The following is a 26847-nucleotide window of genomic DNA, read 5'->3' as shown; positions in this document are numbered from 1 at the left end:
TAAACAGAGATCCTGGTTTTCTCTGATTAAAAATTGCAAATTCTCCGAATAAAAACCTCAAATCCATGATAAAAATTAAAGGCCCCCACAGCACTGCTGATGCCCTGTACTCTCCGCCCCCCAGCAGCCTCAACAGTCCTCCTGATGTCCTTCACAACAGCCCCCCAGACCCACAGACATAGACATGCAGGCACAGACATGCAAACACAGAGGCACACACAGACACTGACACCCACCCCAGCAGGTAAGTGTGTTTGGGGGGGAAGGGGCAGAGCAGGGCAGGGTGGAGGGAAGGTGCCGGAGGCGTAGATCAAGGAGGGGGGGAGCGCCCCTGTGCCCACTCCCAGGAGCAGGGCCAGAGGGTGAGGGCAGGGATGCCACTCTGCGGGGCACGCATGCGCCAGCTGGCCTGACAGGGGATTCGCACACAGAGGCCACCACCACAACTCTGCCATTGTACCCAGAGCTACCATCCCATGGCTACCCGCACAGCTTTGTGGGCAAGTGGTGTAGTAGCTGCAATGTGGTGGCAACCACCATGTGTAGGCCACATGGGTGGTGAAAAGGGGCGCACATGTCATCTGGATGGCTGCCTAGAGGAGGGGGAGGCTGGCATGTGGCCAGCTGCACAGCTCTGTGGCCAGGTCTGCAGTGGTGGTGAGGGATGCTGGCTGGGGGAGCAGGGGGTGCTCAGATGCGGTGGCCTCTGCTGCTTACCTGTGGGGCCAGATGGCTGCTGCGTACAAAACCTCTCTGCACCACCACGAAGCAGTGCCCGGAGCTGTGCGGCCAGCCACAGGGGGTAGCAGCAGAGTGGCGGCGGCTGGGCAGCACACAGCCATCCCCACCACCATCCTGCATTGTGCCATGGCCACAGCCGCCACCACACTGCTGCCGCCACCCTGCAGCCAGCCGCATGGCTCCAGGCATGGCTCTGTGGTGGTGTGGGGAGGTTTTGTACAAGGTGGCCGTCTCTGCTGGCACGGCCCCACAGGTAAGCAGCAGTGGCCACTGTGTGAGCGCCCCCCCTCCCCCCCAAGCTACCATCCCTTGCCGCCACTGCAGAGCTGGCCATGGAGCTGTGCGGCTGGCTGCATGCCAGCCTCCTCCTTCCCTGGGTAGCCGGCCAGGCAGCATGCGTGCCCCTCATTGCTAACCCGCAGAGGGGCCCCCCTGCCCTCACCCCCTGGCTCTGCACCTAGCTGCAGTGCGCCACCTGGGGCCGGCAGCACCCCCTGCTCCCTCAGCCACCTTCCCCAGTCCTGCCCCACAGACCCCAAGCCCCACTTACCTCTAGGATCCAGGGGCAAAGGGCAAGTCTGAGCCTAAGCCCAGCCTTGGCTGACTCAGAGGCTCAGGCCCCGCCCTTCCCCCCTCTCCCTCCCCCTCCAGGTAGGGCTAGGGATTTCCTGCCCTTTCTGCAAAGAGCTTTTGCAGGCTGGAACAAGTTCATTTGCAAAAGTGGAGAATCCATGTATTTCTCTGCTAAAAAGGGAAATCCACGTTTTCTCCAATAAAAACAGGGAATCTGTGGTTTTCTCCATTTTTCCCTGGGAAATGGAAAACCTGGATCCCTGATTATAAAGAAAAAAAAAAGACCATTATCAAGTGAATAATAGTTGTCTGTTATTTCTTGGGGGTTTTTTGATTTTTTTTTTTTAATTCTGCTCCAGATCAGCCCAATCAACATGTACTGTTTCATACCATCCAAGGTATTTAAAAAAGGTCTTCATCATCAGGGGACAGCTGAGAGCATGTACAGATTAATATAACATCTTCCATCTAGCTCTAGATATTCAGACAACCTCAATAATTTGTTTAGAGGTGCCTGAATGTCAGCTCAGCTGGGTGAAGGAGTACCAGTTTTAGATATCACGTAAGCACCCTACAAAGAAGGAAATACAATTAATGATACTACAGCAGGGTATGTTGTGGCACTGGAAAAGTGGTGTGTGCCAGGCAAGATCTTTTAAATATATAATTTTTTTTTTCCTTCTGGAAGGCTTAGGCACAGGTGAAATGGTATACAGATTAGAATGACTTCTATACAATAAACTCTATGAGTGAATGTTTTCCTTTTAGAGATATCTTCACTTTAATATTCAAAAGACATTCATTCACAATGATTGTTGCAACTAGGTTGGTGCCGAGCTTCATGGTGTCATGAAACATTTCCTGACTGCTTTTTCTGGAACCTTTTGTATCCATTTTGTTCATGATGCTTTAGCAGGAGACTCTAGATAAGTTGGAATCAGCGTAGAAGATTCTAATCCATTTCTTTTTCCAGAAAATGTGACTACTGACAGAATACTTTGATCTCAGGGTAATAATCATAAAAGGGAGGATGTGAATTACTAGTTAATTCCACCTTTTTAAAGAAAAGTAAATCCAAAGCTAGTGCAACAGCAGGCCAAAAACATAAACAAACAAAAGTATAAAGACAGCATAGAATTTGTAAGCTCCAGATTTGTTAACGGAACAGCAGAGAGAGGAGGATTATGTACACAGCCATATGCTGTGCATAGCATGCACAGAGGTAACATGCTATAGGTTTCGAGTTGCATGCTTCAGTATAGTTTGCAAGTGATCAAAGCAGAGTAATTTTGAGATGCAGGAATGGATTTCTTCTGTTGTTAAGAAGTTTCCAAACATTCCACCATTTTCAGATAGATTGCCTTTTTTCTGTCTGAACAAGCTAGCAGCAGCAGCAGGTAGCCACAGAATGCAAGGTTTACTGATGCAAAAGCAGCACATTTTGGAAGAGAATCTTTGCCAGGTTACTATTCTAAACTTTCAGGCTCTGCTCTTAGCCAATTGGCATTTGTGAGCTACAATATCAGCAAGATAGAAAACTGAGATATAACAAATCTTTTAGTTGGCACTTCTTGATATTGTGGTACCACAGGCTTCTATACCCCTTCTCACTTAAGTATACACACATTCCTCTCTGAGTAACAATTTACTCCTCTTTGGGAAGTATGTAATAAGTTACTTGCAGAAAACTGCACCCAGATAACTTCTGTGTACACACATGCACACACACGTGTGTGTGTGTCTGTGTGTATTTCTTCATTTAGTTCATTGGAAAATAAAGTATTTAATAAAATATGGAGTTCAGCTTAAAAAAATTGTTCATGCACTGATGCTCTTTGATGGTGAAAAGCCAAATAAAAGATCCAAGAAAGAGCTAATTAGAAAGCAACCAACTGGCATAGCTCAATTCTTACCTTGGCTGTTTTTTTCACGGGTTGACATTTTTGCTGGTTATGGGACAGAAATAAAATAACTTAAAACTACATCTAAAGTCTCACCTCCCTGGATAACGGCTAGTACCCAAGTCTATATTTTACTTTTATTTTTAACTAGCAAAAACTCACATGGAAAATAATGAATCACTTAGCACAGTCATTCTAGCTCTTTGTTTTAGGAAAAAAACCCCACAAAATATTTTCTCTTCCCCTTTTCAGGGGCTGAGCGTGAAATAAAAAGTACCCACTAACATTAAAGACTTCACACAGCTTTTAATAACAATAGATTAAAATAATCCTGAATGACTAAAATTATGTTAATTCTCCATCAGTCCTTTTGTAAAATTATTTTTAAAATAATATTCTTGTTTTCATAGAGGTAAAACTGAATTAGCAGAAGTATGCCTCTCCAATTAAATCAATGTTTATAAACAAATGTTTTTATTTACCTTGGCTGACGATGACATCTTTGTGTCTAGGGAAAAATGCAAAATATATAATTAATATATATATATATATATATATATATATTTGAAATACTAATGCTACCTGCCTCTTCTATATTTCTGCATGGTGATGAGCCCCATCAGAAATTTGGAAGAGAAGTTATACCTTATGGTGATAGATCACTACATTTATCAATACAGTAACCTCATCTTGTTTTATACTTTAATAGCTTTTTGTGCAGCGGCCATCTTTTTGTTATAGACTTGTACAGCAAATAGCACACTGAAACACTGCTATACAGTTGGGGTTCTTAGGTGCTGCTGCAATAAAAATAAAAATTAACAATTAGTAACAATTTAAATAAATGCTTAAGTTATATTAGCATTTCTACATATGAACTTGGGTTTCAGAAGGTAACAGAATAATAGCCTGGTTTTTTTGACCTGATGGGGACTCTGAGAGAGTATTTGCGGTGCTTAGCACTTCTCAAAAATCAAATGAGGAAGTAGCTAATACATAGTGATTATGATTTTTTCTTGTAATTAACTTGAGTGACTTATACAGTTGCCAATGTTAGAAAACTATGATACCAACTTTATGTCTTGTTACAAATCTACCTTACCATAGTTTCATATAATATTGGCAGATGTACTGTACAAGATTTCATAAGGGATACACAAAGTTTCTGTAGTTTGCGCTCCAAAACAAAAGTCATGCATTAAAAAAAAAAATCTCAGAATCAGTTTTTTAGGAAGTTGGGATGAAAACTCAACTTTCCTCTTCGGTCTCCCTTCTCTAGATGCTTTTCTTGTTAAGGGATCACACACACTTTCTAAAGATTAGAAAGTGAAGAGCAAAGCATGAGGGTCATCCAATCTTGTTACCTGAATGAAGGCGAAACTCATAACAGTGACAAATGGTAAAACATACAAAAGACAGTTGTCTCTCTCTACTGGTCCAATCTTATTCTGACAAATTTAAATTTCCAGTTCTGACTGAAAAAAGGAAGATGATTGCAACCAATCAGGTTAGTACTGCATTATTTCCTGAGGCCTTATCAGGATGATTTAGCGTACAAGTTTTAAGACTGCTTTTAAGACTGCCTTTAAAATACAAAGGTCAAGTCCTAAGCTTGCAGTTCAAAGAATGTACAAAAAAGATTTCAGATAGGAGTCCACGCCCAACAGACTTGGTTGGTCCTTTTCGTATTCACAAGAACTGGGTTGGTTGTTCTGATGCTCTTTGAGTCTTTGAAACTAAGGTCTCTTCAAGCTTTTTTTTTTTTTTTATAATTCCATCGTAAGAAAATGAAAAAACAAAAAAGTAGTAATTTATCATTTACACCCACTATACCTGGATACTGTACAAATTCAAAATACCATTAAAGAGCAACCATTCTTTGACGATTAATCTATTTCAAACACGTTATAATATAGATGTTTTAATAAGACAGTAATAACTTTAAAATGTATTAAAATCAAGTGCGAGTTTTTTTCTCATCTAAGTATCAACTAACAGTTGCATACTAACAGTTTGCACAGCCTGCAAAAGCCAAGGAACTTTAAGTTTTCAACCATGGAAACCTTTTAGAAAAAAAGAAATGTTGTGTGCAGAAGGTCTAAATAATACTTCATATAATCATATTGCTGGAAAGGGCTTCAAGGATCACCTGGTCCAGTCCTCTGCACGAATCTAAGTTGTGTTACCACACAACTGCTTCTATACCATCACAGACAAATCATTCAGTGTTTTCTTGAAAGCCTCCCATGTAGGTGATTCAACAATTTTCCTGGACAGTTAATCCTACTTTTCTCACAATACAAAAGTTCCCCCTTTTCCTTCCCCTCCCCATGAGATTTAATTTATGCCAGTTTTGCTTCAGTTTAAGCTCACTTTGGGTGAAGTTATTTACCTCCTTCTTCATCGCAGTAATTTTCAAAAAGTTGAAAGGCTATCGTGTCGTCCCCACCTACCCCACCCAACTCCCACCTTCTGTTCATTTTTTCCAAACTAAATACACTTAGGTCCTTGTATGGCTTGAATTTGAACCCCTTTAGCATCAGTGTTACTTGCCTCTGGATCCTCTCCAGTTTCTCTACAGCCTTCTTAAAATTCATAGCCTGGCACTGCACACTGTTTCACCTAAGCTTAACTAACAGTGAACAGGCTGATATTGTTGCCTCCCGTGTCTCACATTTATTTTTTTGGGTAACTGCATCACATTGTTGATTGCTGCTCAGTCTGTGATCCACCAAATTCCTTTCCTTTTCAGCAGGGTTATTGCCTAGCTAATCATCTTCCATTCTATATTTGTGTCTGATTTTTCTTTCCTAGGTGTTGCAACTTAGATTTGTCTTTGTTGAATTTCATTCTGTTGTGATCCTGTGGACTTGTTCTCCAAATTTTCAAAACACTTTGAATTCTAATCCTATTGAAAATGCTTGCAAGCTCTCCCACTTTTGTGTCATCAGCAATCTTGTTCAGGACAGTTTCTATTCTTAGAATCCAAATGATTAATGATAATGTTAAACAACACCAGACCCAGAACAGACCTGTGCATCTGAAACCCACTTGAAAACCCCTTGTTCTGATATTATAATTACTCCTTGCTTGTGGTTATATGTAACCAATTATAAATCTACCTAACAGTAATAATCTAGTCCACATTCCTCCAGTTCACTTGTGAGAATGCCATGTGGCATTGTATCCAAACCCCTAAGATTTAAGTGAATCGTTTATTGTATTCTCTGCATCCACTGAACTGGTTAACCATGTCAATGAAGGAAACCACATTGGTCTGACATGATTTTCTCTTAAATCCATTTTAGCTGTTAGTGATCACTCCTTACTCCTACAGTTGCTTACAAACTGACTTTTATCATTTGCTCTAATAACTTCCCAGTTCTGACTGGTTTACAATTCCCAGAGGGATCTTTCTCCTTTTTAAAGATGGGCACAATGCTAGCCCAGCTCCAATCTTCTGGGATCTCATCTGTCACCCATGACTTTGTAAACACTGATGCCACTGGTTCAGTTATCTTGAGCCAGATCCCTCAGTACCTTGGGATTAATTTTAATAACCCCTGATGATTTGAAGTCATTCAAGTGTGTCAAAAGATCTCTATTTATTCTTTACTTATTGTGATTTAGAGTCCTTTTCCTTTTTCTTTGTCTACATTAACTTTGTAACCTATCTTGTAGCAGTTTAATTTTTTATTGTGAAGACTGAGGTACAGTAATCCTTGAGCAGCTCTGCCACCTTTGTGTATTCTGTTAACCGCTCATCCTCAGTATTAAGCATGAGAGCCACAGTTTGGTTTTCTTTTTTGTCTGACAGTGATAAAACCCTATTTGTTGTCTTGAACACCCCTTGACAGTTTCATCTTTTTTTTTTTAACTTTTGCTTTCCTGATTTTGGCTCTGCAGGGTCCTGCTATTCCTTGATGTTCTTTATTAGTAACTCATCCTTGTTTCCACTGACTAAACATTTCCTAGCTGCCTGCAAGGTCAAGAGAGAAATGTAATATGTAGCCACATCAGCCTTCTGAAGTTCTTTCTGTCTTTCCACTATGTTGGAACAGCTTCTTCTTGACCCTACAACACTATGTCCTTTAGGAAGGAGAAGCCCTCTTAGATCCTTTCATCCTTCAGTTCATCTACTTCTGAAACCTTAACTCCTAGTTTCCAAGTCAGCTGATATCTTTCAAGTCCACCGTTCTTGGTTTGCTATCCTCATGTATTCCCATTTCTAGAATTATGAATCCTATCATATGATGACCAATCTTCCCAAGTTACCTGTGATCTGTCATAAGGCTAATTGTACTTCAGCCTTTTACAGAAATCACCAATTTGTGCATAAAATTTGTGCATCCAATTCTCCATCTTCTACCAAGTAAGATTATTGTGACTGTTGTCATCATAGAGTATTGCACTCTTTGAGGTCCTAAGAATATACTGAAATAACACATTTTCCTATTATTAATACATTCAAAGATTAAGATAGATTTGAATATTACATTTTAATTTGCCAAACCAAAGTAACATTTTTTAATAACGTATCCAATCTCATTAATACTTTTTAATTTATTTATACATATTTTATTTATTTATAAATATAGCTATCACATCATGCTCTAAATCTTTTTTTAAAGCCAGTATTCACTTTTAGTCACCATTTTGCTGAAAATATCTACTCTTTATATTCAAGGCTATATTTACTTGCAATTAAAAAAAAATATGTATATATTACTCCTATTTGTTAGCACTGCAGAGGCAACATAGCTAGTCTTTAAGCCACTTTATGCACTGCTGAGAATATTAACATATAAACAAACTCCATAACACAAGCTCCAAACCTGCAGACAATAATGCACACAACTAACTTTACTATCCTGAGTTCATTTTTACAATGCACAGCATTAAAGAAAGCCTGTGAATATGGATTTTTGGATCTGGGACTATGCCAGCACCACTTCACTGGTAAAGTTTGCACAGAGGAAAGTGCAGATATAATTTGGCTGGCAAAACATTTTAATTCCTAGTAACAATTATGATTATTACTTAAAACATATTATCTTTTGTGACAATGTTATTTTAATGTGCTAGAAATTATTGAGAAAAAAAAATTAAGTTGAAGTCAAGCTTGTCTTTACACATACACACAAAACTACTCTGTCACCTGTTCAGCTGGAGCAGCAGAGTCCAGTGAGTGATACATTGTTCCCCTGGAATGGGTAGGAGCAAAGCACCCTGGGATGCTGAAGCACTCTACTGTGACTTCTCTCAGAAGAGAATGTGTACAGACATCTGCTCTCCCAGGAGAAAGTCTCCTTGGAGTGATTGTTCCCGGGTTATTTTTCTCCCGGAACAGCCATTTTTGCTCTGAGGAAATAATCCTGAATATCTATATGCTCATAGTTTCTCCTGGGAAAGCAGCAACTCTTCTAGGAGTAACTAGAAATGACCTGAAACGTAACTACAAGCATGACATCTTACTTATGTGTATAATTAACAACATTTCAGAATAATTTGAACCTTAAAAAATTGCAATGGCCATTTTGCTGCAAACTAGAATACTTACTTGTCTGCATTTTTTGCCACTTTTGCTATCAATTTTGATGTTGAAGCTGCTCTCAACAATTTATTCCGACTGTCATCTGAGCTCTCCCACACGCTATGTGATTTGTCAGCAGTAGAGGATCGCTTTACACTGAAAGAAACAAAAATGAATTTTTAAACTTAAAAACTAACAATATAGTGATAAATTGGCACTGGTATGCAAATGACAGATCAAGCAGCAGCAGACAAAAGCAGCACTAGGACTTCCTTCAGGTTGATCCAGAAAACAGAAAAAAAAGATTAGTCAAAAAGTTCTAACCGGATGAGTGAGAGCAAATGAACAAGGGCAACTGTAAAATGCATTTATTTTACATTTGTTTTTACCTGTTTCATTGTGATTTTGAAATTTCCCTAATAGATTCCTGACTGTGATATTGCTAGCAAATTAAAAGGTTAAGTGGAATAAATTGAATAAGCCTAGAAAAGTTTAGCTGAAGGAACAAATACAATCAGATGAGCAGATGTTTTCTAGACATCTAGTTTGAGCATGAAGTGATTAACATTGCTCAATAACAGTTGAGAATAAAATAATTTTTGCTAGTTGAACAATTTTGTCAACATAACTAGGCTAAAGTTTCTTAAGTGCTCTGTTGACGGCTGGATCCAAACCATGTAAACTAGTGAATAGCTTTGAAAAACACATTTTCAAAAGAAATGCCAAATCCTGCTTCCTTCGTTCTTCATGACATTCATTTCTGTGTGATGTTTTGTATCAGTTTTATAATTATGCAAAAATCAGGCCTGTGAGTATCTGAGAGACAACATACCAATCTTATTGGATCTATCCTTACATGACTGGAAGTTGCAAACCATTTTGTGGTCTGTGATTTCGTTGAAGGTAATTTCATGTACAAATCTTTATTATAGGATATGTATTTTAAAGTGGTCTGACTATAGCAGTTGTTAAATAACCTGAATTATGATTTTTGCATGTGCCCTGTCAACAACCTTGCAACTCATCCAGCCAAAAGTACTTTTTGCAAGAAAAACATCCCAACTGCAACTTGAGAATGGCAAGCATTTTTCCAAAAGATCTCAATAGGCTGAAAAACACCCTGAGATAAACAAGTTATTAAAACATTTCAAGTGTAGAAAACCATTTATTTTTCCACACAGCTACAGATTAGTATGCTAAACCCAGAAGCACATGACTTTACAGGAAGATGGCAAGCAGGAGAATAAAAGAACAAAGTTCAGCTTTAGATAGTGTAAGAGTTTGTGCAGGGCATGGAGACAGAGCCTTTGAGGGTTAAACATGCAGTCAAGTGAAGGGGATCTTTTTAATTATGTTTTTATTAGAACTGTGAATTCAAGCAACATAAAGTGAACATTTTTGTGAACCAATGCATATTTGAAAGTATAATTCATTTATTAATGACCTTGTTTTAATCTTTTAAAAATGCCAAGGGAAAAAAAAAATTCTACCTTCCTGAACAGTAAGGTGAAAATGGATCATAAAAATGCCAGTTTGGAGTACTGAACTAAAAAACTGTATCCTTTTTAGTTACAGCCAGATTTTAAAATTAATTTCATTGAATTTAAAAGAGCAAATTAAAAAAAAGAAGATAAAATAACATTTTTTTCTTTGCCTAACTCCTACTGAATTCAGCAGGAATTATGCATGTGCAATTGTGCATGCTCACAAATCAAAGATTTGTTTCAATATTGATGTAGAAATGTGTCCATATGCCTATAAAATTAGAAATCTGTATTTCAAGTTGAATAGAGTATTCTGCAACCAAGCAGCAATTTGGGAAAAGACATAAAAATCCAAACTGCAGTCACATTAAACAATCATTTGAAAAGAAAGGCACCCGAATCATGGATTGTAATGATACTAGTTTATGACAAATGCTATTACAACATGTAAAAGACACGTGGTTCATAATTTAAGTGGCCATGTTTGAGATAATACATCCAACATATTTGTTGTATTTTGGCCCCATCATTTATATATATTTTAACAACAGAGCTATACTAACTTACCATAATATGATGATTATTTTGAACATTAAGTATGGACTATATTATTTTTCTAATGTTACAGGTTATAGAAAATATTGCCTTTTAAAAATCTTTATTCTGCAAAAAATGTTGTAATGCATATTGTTTGCATCTTTGAAACATAAGAAATGAATACTTATTTGTGTAGTCAGTTTTAAAACTGGCACTTTCACAGCATTTTGTGTTCAACAGACTTTTAGTATCATTACAACCACTTGTAGCTCTGTACTGTGGTACTGCGAAAACCTTTTGGCTGGAGCAGAGCTCTTGGTTTCTTGAGTTTGTCTGTGTGTTTGGAGAGTCTGTGAGGAGGGCTGGGGAGAAGGTGATGCTTGAATTTGTGGATTTTGATCATTAGAATGAGATTCCTCTTTTTTTTCTCTCTGTCCTGGAGGTTTTTCCTTCTTTTTTTCTGTACCGCTGTAAAATAAATTATAAGACGGAACAAAAAAGAATAAGCAAATATATCAAAGTTGACAAAAATATTAAAATGAACTATTGGTCCAGTGACAGGAGAGGCCATTTAGGATTCATTAGACAGTAATCACCATAAGAAAAGCTTTAGTTAACTACTGATTTATTGCATTTCATTAAATTGTTAATGCACTTTGCAAAAGCAAAAAGAAAACTGAAGAACATGTTTCCTCAAGTTCTAATTATTATGAAACCTGGAAAAGTAGTGAAAATGCATCATTATTAGCAACAGAATCCATTCTTTATTCATGTGGCTCTGGTATATCCAGATTAAACATGTGCAATTTACCAAATTAGCTCACCATAGGTATTGAAAATATTTCCAATTGTTCAAACTGCTTGTCGCTTTTATTGCATACTATGAGATTCCAATGTCTTCAATTATATATGCTGTGTGTGTGTGTGTCTTCATATATATATGAAGACACACACACACGATTTGGTATATTTTTTGTCATTTTAACATTTAAAAAAATCTTTTTTTAAGCAGCCATTTTGCAATGCCCTGAAGTCAAAAGAATGCCACACTGATGTCAAACGTTGGCTTGAATCAATCTTATTTTGTGAAAATACCCCTAGTAACATGAAAATGTGCAAACTAATGACTATTACCACATAAATATCAAGTAAAATTAGCAGTCGCTGTCTGAAGAAGTGACATAAGCATAGATGTTCTTAGCGGTTCCTCTTGGAGAGGAGGCCTCTTCCAGATCCTCTTGGAGCAGAGCAATAGTAGGCCTCTGTCTACATTACCCATTTCAGCCACCAAAACCACATCACCTATGGGTGCGTAAAGACCAGACAATGTAGCCAACGTAACTCTGCCAGCAAAACCCCTACTATGAATGCATTTCTAATTGATACATTTTCAGTTAACTGGGGAACTAGCTTAGTTCTGTGGGCACAAAACTTCTCCTGACCTGAGATGTTTGTCCACCCAAGAGGTCCCAACCACCATAACACTGCTGGAGGTAAAGCAACAACAGCCTTAGCATACTGATACTGTAGGGGTGGGCAAAATCCGGCCCACCAGGCCATTCTGTCCAGCCCACAGGGCCCCTAAAAATTTTAGAAAACTAAAATTTATTTGCTCCTATCTGCCTGTCAAAGATGACAGGAGCCAGGGGCATCAGGACCCAGAGGAAGCTGGTGGCAGGGCCCAACAGCAAGGTTTGCCCAGCCCTGCCCCACCTAACAGTATAACAGTATAATCTATTTTTATACTGTTAGATTAAGTACCTTTCTTCTGTCTCTCTAAATTAGAAAGTGCTGTACCTCTTCTTGAGGGCTGAAAGGTTGTTTTTTTTTTCTTAATAAATTAAGAAAAAAAATTGGTAAGTTCTGCTTACTTATTACAAATTTAGAACATGTTAATAAAAGACACTATGAATGACCAAAAAATTAGAAGATTAATAACCAAGAGACTAAGGATGTAGAATCCTAATTGTAACTGAGGTAATTTGTACTCAGCTTGTTTAAAACTATTGGGGTTTTTTTTGGTTAACTGATATTTAGTTGATGTGGTGAAGATTTGCTAATGCTAAGTTTTCAGTATTTCAGCATTTAGCTGACAAAATTCCAAACCTATTTCTTAAAATCCTCTTCAGTGGAACCTCCATTTAACAGTGAAGACAAAAACATGATAATTCTTTAGGCTTGCAATGTTAAAACACCATAAAAACCCATAAAATGAAAAAAAATACAAAGCATTTTATAACACATCATAAAGTTGTACATACAAGGAGTACAATAATTTAAATGGTCAGTTTAACATATCAAAAGTATATTTGTTTTAAGGAAGTTGCCAGAAGAGGCAAAATTAATCAGAATTTTGTTTCTTAAAAATAGTTATGAGTGTAATTTTATTTTTTCATCTTTCATCAAGGAATAGCTGCTTGCATCAGCTACTCTGATCATATTGGCCTTGGTAAGTAATTTTCCTGTCTCATTTCCCTGCTTACTTGGAAAGCCATTTTTCTTTATCACAAGGTTTTCCCTATCTTAAAAGAAATGAGAATCCTTAAAAGAAACTTTCACTTTTCACAGGATCTTTGTCAAGACAATGAGACAAGGTAGGAAAGAAAAACAAACCAAGGAATGTCTTGCCCCCTCAAAAAAACAACAACAGGAGTTTCATTACTATTATGACAGCTGAACTTTCAAAATTTTGTGTTCACAGTCCCATAAGGTAGAATTACTTAAAAGGAATCATGTTAGTCATAGCCTGGTCTTCTCCCATTGTCTGATGAATCCAACACTGAGCAAGCCCACTTATCTTATTTACCAGGAAATGAGTTTAAAAAAATAAACCAGTATTTCACCCTCCTCTCCAGTCAAAAAACTTCCAGCAAAATGCAGATCAAGTTAGGAAACATACAGGCAAAAGGGCAAGATAATTACTGATAATTCCAGCCTGTCACTTTCTCACACTACAGCAAAGCAGCAGCTGTCACAGAACGTGCCCTTCCCTGAAGTTTTATTTGAATATTATAACCTGAAGTTGCTCTTTGGATGCTCAGTGTAAAGGAAACTCTGCCACATCAGAATCATAGAAAATTAGGGTTGGGAAGGACCTCAGGAGGTATATGCACACACACACACACGTATATATATGTACATGTACATACATACACACGTATCTACATATACAGTAAAAGCTGTGTTATCTGACACCTTACAAACCGGCATGCTGGTTTGTAAGGTAAAAGCGAAATCAGAAGTGGCCACTGTGGCACTTCTGGTTTCACTGAGCCCCCATGGCCCGGAGCAAAGCAGCCTGTGCTACTGAGCCCCCATGGCCCGGGGCATAGCACCCTGCACAGGACCTCCCTCCCCCCCGAACAGGCAAAGACGCCTGTTTGGGCCTCTCAGGTAACCATCATATTTGGTTATCCAGCACCCCCCATTCCCCATGGGTGCCAGATAACAAAGCTTTTGCTATACATATACACATACACATATATACATACATATATCACATAAAGACAAGGTGATATACAAATATATGTATATACATCATCCTGGATAGGGCTTTGTCTATCCCGGTCTTAAAAACCACTAAGGATGGAGATTCCACAACCTCTCTGAGTAGCCTGTTCCACTGCTTTACTACCCTCCTAAGGTAAGCTCTACTCATCCATGTTTCTTGACTGTAGGAGCATACGTACACAGAACAATATTCTCTAAGGTGAGCTTTGTCCCCAAATAGCGGTTCAACAGATGATCTTGTATGCTATGCGGACAAGTTGAATTGAACCCACTGAGATTCCAATCTGAAGCAGATTTTGTATGATCTTGATGGAGTGGGATAGGCTCAAGACAACCTGAAGCTTTCCTTTGGCTTCACCCTTTTCTTTATGATAAAAATAAATTGTAGTAAAAAAGGCTTTCCTTCATCTGCATTATCTTTCTGATAGAGGAATTTCTATTTGGAATTCATCTCTTGTCGGCTTTGTTGTTTGGAATGCTTTGGTCTGAAACTCAGAAGAAACTTCAAGCCCTCCAGTCTTCTACCACTTCCTCTGCAGAGATATTTGAGGGAGGACAGGCTGTTTTTTTTACACAAAAGAGAAGTGCAATCTTATACTGGAATGTCATGCAGGAAGACAGGAAGGTAAAAAAAGGGCTGTTTACACTGCTGAGTAGAGGACTGACTATGCAACTTGAAACAGGACTTCTGTTTCTGTGCTTCCTAAGAAGGCCTTAAAGAAGGGAGACTACTGATATCCTTTGTACTGAAATGCACAAAAGAAACCTGAAGAAGAGCTCTCAGAAAATTCATTAGGTGGGCACTGGTTGTTGGTGGATTATGGTCATATGTCAAAATGTTCCCACATTTCCTTATCCAGGGCCACTTCAAACTTAGTGCACACAAGGGGATAATTGCCACTTCAGTTTGCTTCTCTCCTGTTATACAAATATTTAGCAATCAATTCATCAAGCTGGCAGACTGGCAAAACTGAGAACCATCAATACATAGGAAGAGAGAGCAAAGCTATGGAGGCCACTTATACCAGGCATGCAGTAGCTGGCATTTAAAAGGCTCTTTGACTGAGCTGGGCCCAACATCAGCAGGCCACAGAGGAAGGGAGAGGGCAAGAGTACTCCCAATCCCAGGGAAATTGCATAAAGGAGGCACACATATATATAAAAAAAACAAAACCCAGAAAGCTGACTGACCGTCTGAACCCAAAGAAAAAGGTAAATGTAAGGAATAAGAAAAAGCCACATCCCTTCAGGTGTACAGGTGACAACACAAAGTGTAGTTTTGGTATATTTTTACATGGCAATAAATGTTAGACCTCTTGGGGGAGGAATAGGCATTCAAAAAGCCTGAGGTGAATTGTTTCAATCTTTGCATATTAGTCTAATCTGCCTAGGCTGAATCAGTTTGTAACCACACAGACATCTCCTCTGGACTGAAAAAATGCAGGCACATGCCTGCAATGGCTCAGGCTAGAAGCTGGAGGAAGGGGGGGGGGGCACTAGAGCAGTCCTCCATTCCCTTCCACTCTGCTGAGCTGAAAGGAGGCATGGCCAGGCCCTGGCAGGGTGCTCTGATTAGGGAGGGACCCCCTTGCTGGTCAGTGAGGGAGCCAGCAGGGACTTAGTTACATGGTAGGGAGCATTTATCACTCCATCAGCAAAATAAAAGGATCTCTCATTAGTTCAAGCTCTTCTTAAGCAACTTGTTTCAAAGAAGGAACAGAGGGACATTACCAGCTACTTGTTGATTAGCTCCAAAAAGCCCTAAATGGCACTGTCCTGTCTGTCTCATCTCCCACAGCAGACAGTAGCCAGCATACCATATGCTAGCTAATGCTGAGAGGTGTCTGTGTAAGGCGAGGTGGGGGGAATCCCTGCTTGAGCAGGGGGATGAACAGGGAACAGGAGGAAGCCAGGTAGATGCCCTGTACCTGCAGTCTCTGCTGGAGCTGCAGCCAGGGAGTAGACAGGAGGGGCCAGCCCTGCTGGGCTGAAGCAGAGAGCAGAGCCCTGCCCAGAGTTGCAAAGCAACTGGGATGCTGGAGGATTCTGAATTAACTTAAACCAGGAAGGGGTCTGGGACAGACATTGCATAAACCGGTTTAACGCAAATCAGTTAATACTACATTCAAACAGGTTTACCTCAAACCGGTTTCAGCGATTTTCAAACTGGCTTATGTGCACTAAACATCTATTCTGCTACAGGTTTAAACCAGTTTCTGATCACTTAAACCAGTTTATGTGTAATGTCTGTCCCTAGCCTTGGTGTTGAGTTGGCAGGAGATTCCAGAGTGAGACTTCCCATCACAGTGTCTTAGGTCTGACTTGTTTTTCTAACTCCCCTTCCAATCCTTATATCATCTTTTCTTAATCTTCTTCTCTTCTCTTCACTTTAGTGTAGGGTTAAGGGGGAGGAGAGCTTGAAAGGAAATATGAAAAAAAAGGGATTAAGTACAGGGTTCATGCTTCCAGGAGAAGATTAATGGGGTATCACTAGCTCACGTATACCTTCCTGATATTTGCAGGTAGGTAGAGATGAGTGACTGTCAGTCACTAACCCACCACTGCATAAGGAAAACAGGACAGTCAACAGAATTAGACATTCTACAACTGTGAGGAGAAAACAGCAGCAAATTAACCCTGTTTCCTCTGAAAGATCCTAATCCCTTTCTGCTTCATTCTCCCAGCTTAATTGTTTTGCTACTTACAAATACGGAAAAGGAAAAATAGGAAAAGGAAAAACAAAAAAATAGGAAAAGTGGTCTAGGCATATGTATGATACACAGATTCACAAAAGTTTAGGGCTGGAAGGGACCTCGTGAGACCTTTGTTCCTAAGATATATCGTTCCCATTTAACTGCATAGCGTAGTAGTTGAATCTGCACTAGATGGTAAGCCAGCCACTGAAGTCAGCAGTGTACTCTATAGATGCCAAGAGTGTGCCCGCCTCTGCTCCAGAAGGTGCTCTCGGGCAACTCTTGCGCAGGTGGCTAACCGGGCCTGCCCCGCTCTTGCTGGGGAATCCCCGGAACTCACCAACTGCGGTCGTGGCTGGGCCCACAGCAGGGGGGGGGTCCCCCTCACTGTGGCCTCCAGAGCCGAAGCGCCCCTGGGCGGGCTCACACGGGGCTCCGACCTCCCCTACACCCCGGCCAACGCCACCTTTGGTACCGGACCTTCGGTTCCTTGTCCCCGAACGAGGACTGGGCGTCGAGGGGCCTCTCTGCCCCTTGCGGCCCTCTTCCCCGACGCCCCACCGGCGTCTCTTCCTGGTCTTCCCTGGTTCCCTCACCGGGATTCCCACCGGCTCTATCCCGGTTCCCTCACCGGAGTTTCTGCCAGCTCCAGTCCGGTTCCCTCACCGGAGTTCCCGCCGGCTCCAGTCCGGTTCCCTCACCGGAGTTTCCGCCGGCTCCTGCTCTGGGCTTCTCCCCGGAGCCTCTGCCCGCTTGTCCCCGGTTACCTCACCGGTGGTTCCAGCTGGCCCTCTCTCTGGGCTCCTCCTCGGAGCTTCTGCCGGCCCCCTCATCAATTTCGCCGCTCTTCCATGGCGGCGTGGCTCTCCCTGCCTCCGTCGCTCCCGGCGCGGCTGCAGCCTGTTTGGCCCACGGCAAAGGCCCCTTACAGGGGCCTGGTTCCACTTCCAGGCTTCCTCCCGGGTTCCACGTCCTCCCGCCGCGCGCTCCCTCTGTCTTCGGGGCCGCGTTTTATTTCCCCTGAGCAGCGCCTCTCTCTGACGTCGCTCCGCCCCAGCCGTATGAAAGCGCAGCTAACAAGCCGCGCGGGTGGTTCCCCAGCCTGCACACCGCCGCTGCTCCCCTCTCCTGCGGAGCATAAGTGAGCGTTTCCCCTGGCCCTGGGCCGGGGGCTCCCTCTAGTCCCGTTGTCCCCGGGACAAACAGCTACTCACATAATTTACCAGATGGTAAAACATTAATCTGCACTTTGTTCCATGGCTGTATCTGTGGCAGCTCATTCTCACCAACAAAAATGGAGCAGATACAAACTACTTGTCTAAGAAGCTATTAAATGACTTAGTTAGGACATCCAGTAGGAAACAAAAAATGCACCTGAAACCATGGAATAGAAAAAAAATCAATTATTATACACCAAGTAAAATGAAAATGCTTACGTTATGCTATTTTTACATTTGTTTTGAAAAATCTTGTAATGAGAAATGTGTTTGTCTCTTTCCTTTAAATTTATAAGAACAAAGAATAATATTGTTGTGAAACTGTATACATGCTACAAAACAGATATCCTAAATTTATCATAATCTAATTCTATAATATTCTCTTTGATATCATCTTTTATTTTCATGCAAGACAGTGATATCATATTTTTTCCTTTATTTCCTTGAATGAGATAGTGATCTCCTTTCATAAACAGCTGTCATGGATTTCATGGATATGCTCCAAGTTGAAATGTCTCTTCTTTTATTGCTGTTTCAGAACATCCCCAGAGGAGGCAGTTCTCTTCTGGTTTTTACAATTTAACATTGATAAGAAGCAGGTACCTTTTAGCAGCAGATGAGAAGGTTTCTTTTCTGGCAACTGATACAGAAGAACTATGGCTTGTTTTCCTGCTTCCTGTACTTCCATTGGTTATACAGGACATAGATATAGCTTCTCGGAGGCCTGGCTGACCTACAAGAAATTTGATAAGAAGAGATTTTATAGGAGTCTTAAAATGTTTATCTGATATTCAAATTAAGAACAATCACAGGTGGGCTTTGCTCTTGTACAGCAGTAGTACTGGTATTCAAAACAAAGAGTTAAGCTTTATCAAATGTGTGATGTACATTGGTGTAAATATTAACCCCCAAATTCGTGTTCTGGAATCATTTTCAAGTGGAAGAAGATGGGAAGGATGTAGAAGAAGAACTATGGAGGCGCCGAAATATTCCATAGCACATAAATCACTATTTTTGCTTTATTTTTCCCTTGCCCAAATCAACCATGCATAATTCCTCCTGGTCAATCATATGCTAGCACCTATTTTTGTGGCTACATTTTTTTTCTAGATTCCCTATTTGTTAAAATGAAGATTCTAATTTTAAAATTCAATATATATAAAAAATAATCATCTGACATAGTATTTCATTTGTTCAAATAAAACAAAACCATAAAGTACTTGCAACCCTCGCCATTCGTAGGGGATACGAGAACGTATCCCATGAATGGAGAAATCTGCGAATAAGGCACTACTTTCATGAACGCAGTGCCTCTGGCAGTTGTGGGGGAGGGGCACAGCTCCGGCGGTGACAGGAACCCAGCAGCAGCAAGCGCAGAGCTCCTGAGAAGCTCCTCTAAGTATATAAAGTGTATTTAAAATGTGGGTTTGGCATTCGCAAATATTTGAAACCATGAATGCCAAATCCGTGAATAGCAAGGGTTTCCTGTAAATCTGAACCTGAAAAGCATCTTGGGTAGTTACAGGTGCTCAGAGGAGCTTTTTTCCCCCCTCACCCATTGATTAAGTAAATCATTTTATTCAGGAAGATGCACAGTAAAGCAAGCCTTCTGATTTACCCTTAAACTATATGCAACCCTCTTGTCTGCCTCTGCATATCACAATAGGTCAAAAACCTTTCAGATTACCATTGGAACAATTATACAAAAGTGCAAGAGGAGGACAAACTGTGAGGACTCTAAATGCCCTGACAGATAAAGGATACAATATTTCAAACCAGAAACCTAAGTATAAATAATCAATCAGATGGGAGAAAAAGTTCCTGTTTTCCCTTGTACAAGGAGCAAACTAATGGAGATACTAAATTGATGGCATTACCACTACATGGAGTTGCTTGTGCTAAGCTGATATGGCATCTCTACACTGAACAATAGAGCCTTCCTATGGCCTCCTGTACACATGCAGGTAAAGGTGAGATGGGATCTAATGCACAATCCACACAATTGCACCTCCTGCCATGATACAGGAGGCATGATTTTGGGATCATGCATTAGATCCTATTGCACCTTATTGCTGGTCCAGGGCAAGCCTGGAAGAATCCTGGAACAAAATTGGATTCGGATGCTTCGAATCAATTCAGACATTTTTACTGATTCGATTTGGATTCAGAGATTCGGCTGCCGAATCGGGTCAAATCTCCTCCAAATCGAATCAGCACCCAAAGCTTCGCACATCCCTAGTAGTTAGCAGTGTAAGTCTGAAGTGAGGCAGAAGGCATGGTAGAGATGAACCATGCAGACTACCTGAATCAAAGACATATAGGCTTTTATGAGCAAGAGTTCATTTCATCAGATGCTAAAAGAAGTGAGGGAAGAAGGTACATGATCAAAATTGCACTTCCCAAATTTTGTGCAAATTTGATTTAAAAAGTTAACAAAACAACAAGTTTTTAAACCACAGTCTTTGCAAAATAAACTTATCTTTATTTAAAAAATACATATACTTCAGAATTTCTTTTGGAAATTTTTTCCAATTTTTTTCTGGAAAAAAATAAGCATTTTCTGTTTGTAGAAAAATGTAAGAGAAATTATACTTCTTCAAGTCGTTTTTCAGGGAGTCACACATTTCACACTTGTTACATGTATTCATTTTCTGTATTACCACCATGTTTCTAAAGGGGTGCGGCCAAACAAGATAAAATGAGATACACAATAGCAGCTAAAAATAACCATGTGGTGATGGGACTGGTCAACAATGCCAGTTACTATGCAGTCATTTAGTACTTGGTTAAGCAAGTACTAAGTGACTGCGCAGTAACAACTGCACAGTCCAACACATGTGCAGATATGCCCAAGGTTAACTAAAGCTCTTAAGGGGGAAAATAGGATTCCAATCCATTAAATAAAATATATGCAGACTAAAAAATGGAAATGCATTGAGAAAAAATAAAAGGGGTGAGGGCCAAATCATAACCTATGGGCAAAGCGCAAGGAAACAGACTTCACGAATGAATGCTCTGTGGGGATTTAGTGTGGAACTGAATCCTTCTAACCTATACTGCAGAACTCCAGTGAAGCCAGTGTACGCTCCACACCTGTGGAGTTTCACTAATGAGTTTTGGCTAGTGGATCTCTAGTCACCATACATCTCTAAAATACATTAACACCATTATAAGCTTTCCCTGCTTCCAACTGTAAAAGTCTCTTTTCATATCAGCTAAGAAAAGACTGTGCTCCAAAGAACAATGTTATAATGAAGTTGCAGTGAAAATACAAATTCAGGGTGGAGATCAATAATCTAAAACTTCCAAAATGTGCATATCTGCCAATATCAAATCATATGTCAATTAGTAACATAAACACAGTGAAATTTTTCAGACCGTATAGCACTCAGCTTTATCTTTTGGCACAGAAAGAAGCCAGATGCAAATGGAATGTAAAATGAGATTCAGTGTTTGGCGACTAGGATTAAAGCCAAATTGTCAGAGATCAAAGTGGTAAAAATGTCTTTCATGGATAATTGATTCATCTCTATTCTGGTAATTTTCATAGAATGATATCTTCTGACTTCAAAAGAGCCATTTCATTAAACTCTTTCAGAATACAAGTGTGTGAAAGAAAGATAAGTAGGATTAGAAAGAGACCACCATAAACCTTTGTCTCTTTCAGCCACAGCCACACAGTTGGAGGTAGGGGGTGGGAAGCAACCGTCTTTTACTATGTAGCTTTACTTCAGGCAAAGTGTAGAAAAATATATAAGAGGCAATAGTAACTTATTAAAATGTGCATATTTTGATAACGTGAAAGTTTTTATTTCCAGTTGTGTATCTAAGCATATGAGAAATGCAGACCTACTGTCCTTCTCCAAATTAGGTAGTTTGTTATGCAGGGGGCAAGGATTTCTATGGGTAATATCTTTTACTGGACCAACTGTATAGTTGGGATAGAGTTAGACAAACTTTTGAATACGAGACATTTTTCAACAGTCTGTCTAACTCGATCCCAACTAAATTGGTGCAATAAAAATCACCCTAAGAAATCCTTTCCTTGTGCATAATTTCTGGACCATCACAGCTACAATAACATTCTTACAGTACTGCAGTTTATTACAACTTTCACTTGGTGGCTTTCATAATGCTAAAGATTTTCTACGGACTCTAAAGTATGCATATATTTTGAGATGACAATGATGGATACCATAATGTTTTCCTTATGTGTAAAGGGAGGTGGGGGGAGGAACAAACGGGGAACTCATATATAATATTGTATTAATTCACTTTTTAATTTTTCCTAATAGAGCGCCTTGATGGCCACAATCAATGTAAAACTAAAAATCATTTTTAATTTAAATAATACTTATTAACATCAAGTATATTTTTAATCTTAAAAATAACGTATTAAAATTAATGATGACATGACAATCTAAGTTAACGTCTAAATTTAGCTACATTTAAATAAAATATATTTGAATAATTTAAATTAAATTAAATATTAGCAAGAACACATTTGCTACCAGAAGTTACAGGTCAGCACCTGTTAGAGAACTGAACTAGATGTTAATAACTACAGCCTTCATGTATGGCAAAAGTATTTCCTTTGTTAAATTATTTATCCCTAACTAGCTCAGTGGCAGCAGCAGGCAAGTTCCCTTCCCCCCCACCATGTGGTTCCAGGCTCTTAGAGAAAAGTGGGAGCACCAGGCAGGCAAGAGCGACCTGCCTGCTACTGATACTATCCCTGGCTGAGCTGAGCTCAGTGTGAAGCCCATCTGGAGTAGGCAAGAACAGCTCTACCCCATCTCCACCTCTGCAGGGCTACAGACAGTGTCAGCACTGGGCAGAGGGAAAATGGGAAGGGAGCAGGAGGTGCCAGTGAGCACAGGGGGGAAGGGGATGGGAATCAGAATTCTTACTTGCTTTGGGGACTTAAAATAATTCCTGCCCTCTCCCTGCCCCGCCCAGCTACTGCTTTCCCAGTAATTTCAAAATCCATCACAATTTTCTCTTCGCTTTACATGTTTTGAAGTCTGCTGTTCATGTAGATAAAGCTGTCTATTCAAATATGGTATTCCAAAAATATTAACAGGCTTTGATATAAACAATTTCAAAAAACAGTTTCAATATTCTCTACGATAAGTGTTTTGTATGTTTTTTCTTTTTTTTAAAAATAAGTTACACTTAACTAATTATTTAAATCTAATACTGCATGTCTCAGCTTGAACAACTCCTCACAGCAATGGAAGAATTACATGAGGCCATTTATTGCAAAATTGTTCTACAACCGAGTAGATAATGATGTCTGCATCACAAATAAATGTCACTGCTACAACCCAATATCCCCAAATGTTAAGGGGTGAATCATACAATCACAGCAATTAGAGCTGAGCTGTAATCATGAGTTATATCATTTTGCTTTTCTTTTCTCCCTCTTTTGTTGATTTTGGAAAGGCTAGTCAATATTCATGAAACTCCACTTATTAAAATCTTCACAAAAAAACTACTAAAGGAAAGAAGGAAAAGAGAAAGTTCATGATAATTATAAACTCAGTAAAATGGAACAAAAATGGGATTAAAGGAGATAGAAAGCAGGAGGAAGGAAAGGTAGAGAAATGTAGAAAGGATGGTGGAAGGAGGCAATTAAATGACTCTTTAGGATATCTGCTTTTTACATTAACAGTAGGAGCATCTACACGTGCCAATTTAAGGGGCTTTAGCCATTTTTAAGGTGCATTTATGGCACAACCTTAATATGCCTTAAAACTGACAGTTTTAGGCTACTTGTGCTTAAATGTGATACCTGCGTAAACCGGGTATCAAATTTAGAGGTGAATAGTTAAGGCACCGTAAGGAATGTGTAGATGCCTTAAGTACCTTAACACTCTGTATGTCAACTGAGCGAGCTGGAGCCGAGTCCGCGAGGCCCCGTGCTGCCAAGAAGCAGCAGCAGTGGGTGCTGCTCTCCAAGCAGAGATGCTGGAGCTGGAGCAGTGGTTCCGGCAGCAGCTTGAGAGCTGGTCGGCATACCAGCTGGTCGGCATACCAGCTGGTCGGCATACAGGCTCTCCTGTGCCTTGGAGAACAGGACAGACACACTGCTGCTTCTTCTTGTGGGGACTCTAGGCTTCCACCTCCCCTGTCAGCACTGGGCTGCACTGGCTGGCTACACTGCCGTGGGTTTCAGTGCACTGAAGGGTGGCTCGGTACCCTGTGGTCAGGCCCAGTGCTAGGTGTAGCTGCCCCGAGTCACTACACACGGCCTGTGGACTTGCGCACACCCTCTGCTCGCTTGGAGCTGAGCTGCCTCTGGCTGCAGCCCAGTAGCCCCCAGCTCTGGACATGCTACTGACAGACTCTGCAGCCCCTGGGCATGCCCTGAGCCATTCTCTGCACACCCTGGCCAGGAATGCACTTACTGTTCACACTGCCCCTGGACACTTTCCCAGTGTGGCCCACAGGCCCCGTCGTGGCTGTGCATGTAGGGGGCTGTCCAGGATGCTGCCCAGGGCAGGCTGCAAACACGTTCACCCAGCAAGCCACATTAAGGAGCCTTAAGGCATGTCCATGTACATGCGCACCTATACTTCCTTATCGCGCCTTAGGTGCATTAAGTTTAGGCATGCATAAATTCATGTGTAGACATGCCCAGTATGTGTGAAACCCACTAAAGATGGCAGGAGTACCCTGATTTACATAACGTTAGCATGCAGCCCACAAGCATCTATGAGACTACCCCTATAGGTAAAATGATACACATGGAAACTTGCTAAGTCTGGCCCTGATATAGTCACCCCTTCCCTACCATAGAAGCATGTGGCAAACAGCAAATTTCAAACTCCTGCCTGCGCCTGACTTTTTGTCATCTTTTAACATCCATTAAATAGATAATTTTAAATAATGCCCAGTAGTACATACTATATTTTAGTATAGTAAACTCTGATTATAAGACGATTCCCAATTATTAGATTCTATATGTGGAAAATATATACATTTGTTAGAATTTTCAAATCATAGAATCTAATTATTGGAGGTATGCCTTGAATTTGTCCCTCTCCCATTGCTACAGAAAGGAAGAGAGGTCCGTGGGATCAGGTATCCCCCTCCCTATGTCCCCCCAACTTTTTCCCCTTCCCCTTACTGTCAGACCCTGCTTTCCATAAGCAAGTGAAAGTGAGGAGCAAATTTGGAAACAATAACCTTAAAATTAAACACAGCTGTACAAGTTTGCATATAGCACCCATAGACTTAGCTCATCCAAAATTGATGCATGTTACCTTTTCTATTTAAATGACTAAGTTTTAACACAGGTGTTTTATAAACACAATTTTGAGAAGCACATTGGCAATCTAATGTAGACTGTTTTATATATGCATACATATAAAACATTTCATTTTCAAAAATTTCATTTAACTATATATATTTCTTTTTAAGGACCAAATCAGTTCCAGATTCAATTGGGCAAAGCACAAAAGTCAAGTTCCAATATTTGACTAAGCAGAGCTAAGTCAAGTTTTTGTGGCTGTACCACTGGGCAAGAATCCTCTCACCCAGACCTATCAGCCTGGGCCTTTAGATACTCCCCAAATCCAGGAAGGCATCCTACTTTGTGGAATCTCCCCTGCCAGGTAAACTATACATGGTATTAGCCCAAAGCCAAACGGCTCAATATTTACCGCACAGTTCACTAGACTAGCTCCCACAATAACCAACAGCATTCCAAGTCATGGTGAGCCACAACACTGCATAACTAGAATCACTCTGTTGTGCCCTCTCTCAGCCTGGAACATATCATGGAGGACACGGCCACACTAATCATGACCCCTCAGCTCAGCACTGCTCAGTATGTGTATATAATTCCAGATATCCTCCACAACGGATCTATGTGCTAATTAGCTCCCACTCATGACTAGAATTATGTGTTTTTGTCACAAGCCCTAGGATGCTCCAAAAATTTACATGCAGATGAGGCACAGGGCAACCTGGTATAGCTTTACCTCGTGGAGGGTGGGGCGACAGAGACAGTAATGTTGTGGCTCATCATGACTTAAAAAAGAATCAGCGATGAGGGGGACTGTGCTTAATGGACACTACCATATATCTTATTTAGATGGACTGCACTAATCTACCCTTGTGGCAGGTTCCCATCAGAATGTCTGCCCAATGTGGGACGCATGTTTTATAGTCATACTCAGTGTTGGCTGCATTTAATCAATTTCATATGTGGTTTCCATTGCTGAGCACATGATGCCTTTGGCAGCAGTTTAATGATAGACATTGAATGTAAATACATTACATTCACTAATATATTTAGAGAAATTTCTTTGTATGTGATTATAAGAGGAGAGTTTATTCCCCCCTATGCCAATGGGGGGAAAAAACTTCACCTTGGAGTAGAGTAAGTGTGACATTCTTACAATGTGCTAAGAATGACTAAAACTTAAGTACAAACATTCCCGTATTTTTTCACAAAGGGCGCATGCGGACACTCAGAGAACCAGGAGAAGAATTGATCTAAGTTACATGGTTTACTCTGAACAATCTAGTTTAGATCAGGAGCAAACAGTGAAGACATTCATCTTTGCAGGGAGCTGCTCATGCAGCTTGTGCTGGTAGAGGCCCATGGGCAGGGGACACTCCTGCATGCCTCTCAATGTTTCCTGAGGG

General features: G+C 40.4%; 1 protein-coding gene across 5 annotated transcripts in view; it reads right to left on the bottom strand.

The window, feature by feature from the left end:
• Positions 1-26847, bottom strand: part of EML4 (EMAP like 4) — a 232190-nt gene that overhangs the window by 68520 nt on the left and 136823 nt on the right. For 2 of the 5 annotated variants that reach the window (XM_014598136.3, XM_019483245.2), the window contains exons 3-7: positions 18793-18922; positions 11064-11237; positions 8776-8904; positions 3698-3723; positions 3228-3260 (exon numbers count right to left, since the gene is read on the bottom strand). In XM_014598136.3, coding sequence (XP_014453622.1) covers positions 3228-3260; positions 3698-3723; positions 8776-8904; positions 11064-11237; positions 18793-18922 — 492 coding nt within the window. The remainder of the gene's footprint in view (positions 1-3227; positions 3261-3697; positions 3724-8775; positions 8905-11063; positions 11238-18792; positions 18923-26847) is intronic. The other 3 variants (XM_019483246.2, XM_019483247.2, XM_019483248.2) reach the window with 3 other exon arrangements.

The sequence above is a fragment of the Alligator mississippiensis genome, chromosome 1 (assembly GCF_030867095.1).
Source record: "Alligator mississippiensis isolate rAllMis1 chromosome 1, rAllMis1, whole genome shotgun sequence".
Taxonomy (NCBI): Eukaryota; Metazoa; Chordata; order Crocodylia; family Alligatoridae; genus Alligator; species Alligator mississippiensis.
This window is presented reverse-complemented; position numbering and strand designations above follow the sequence as displayed.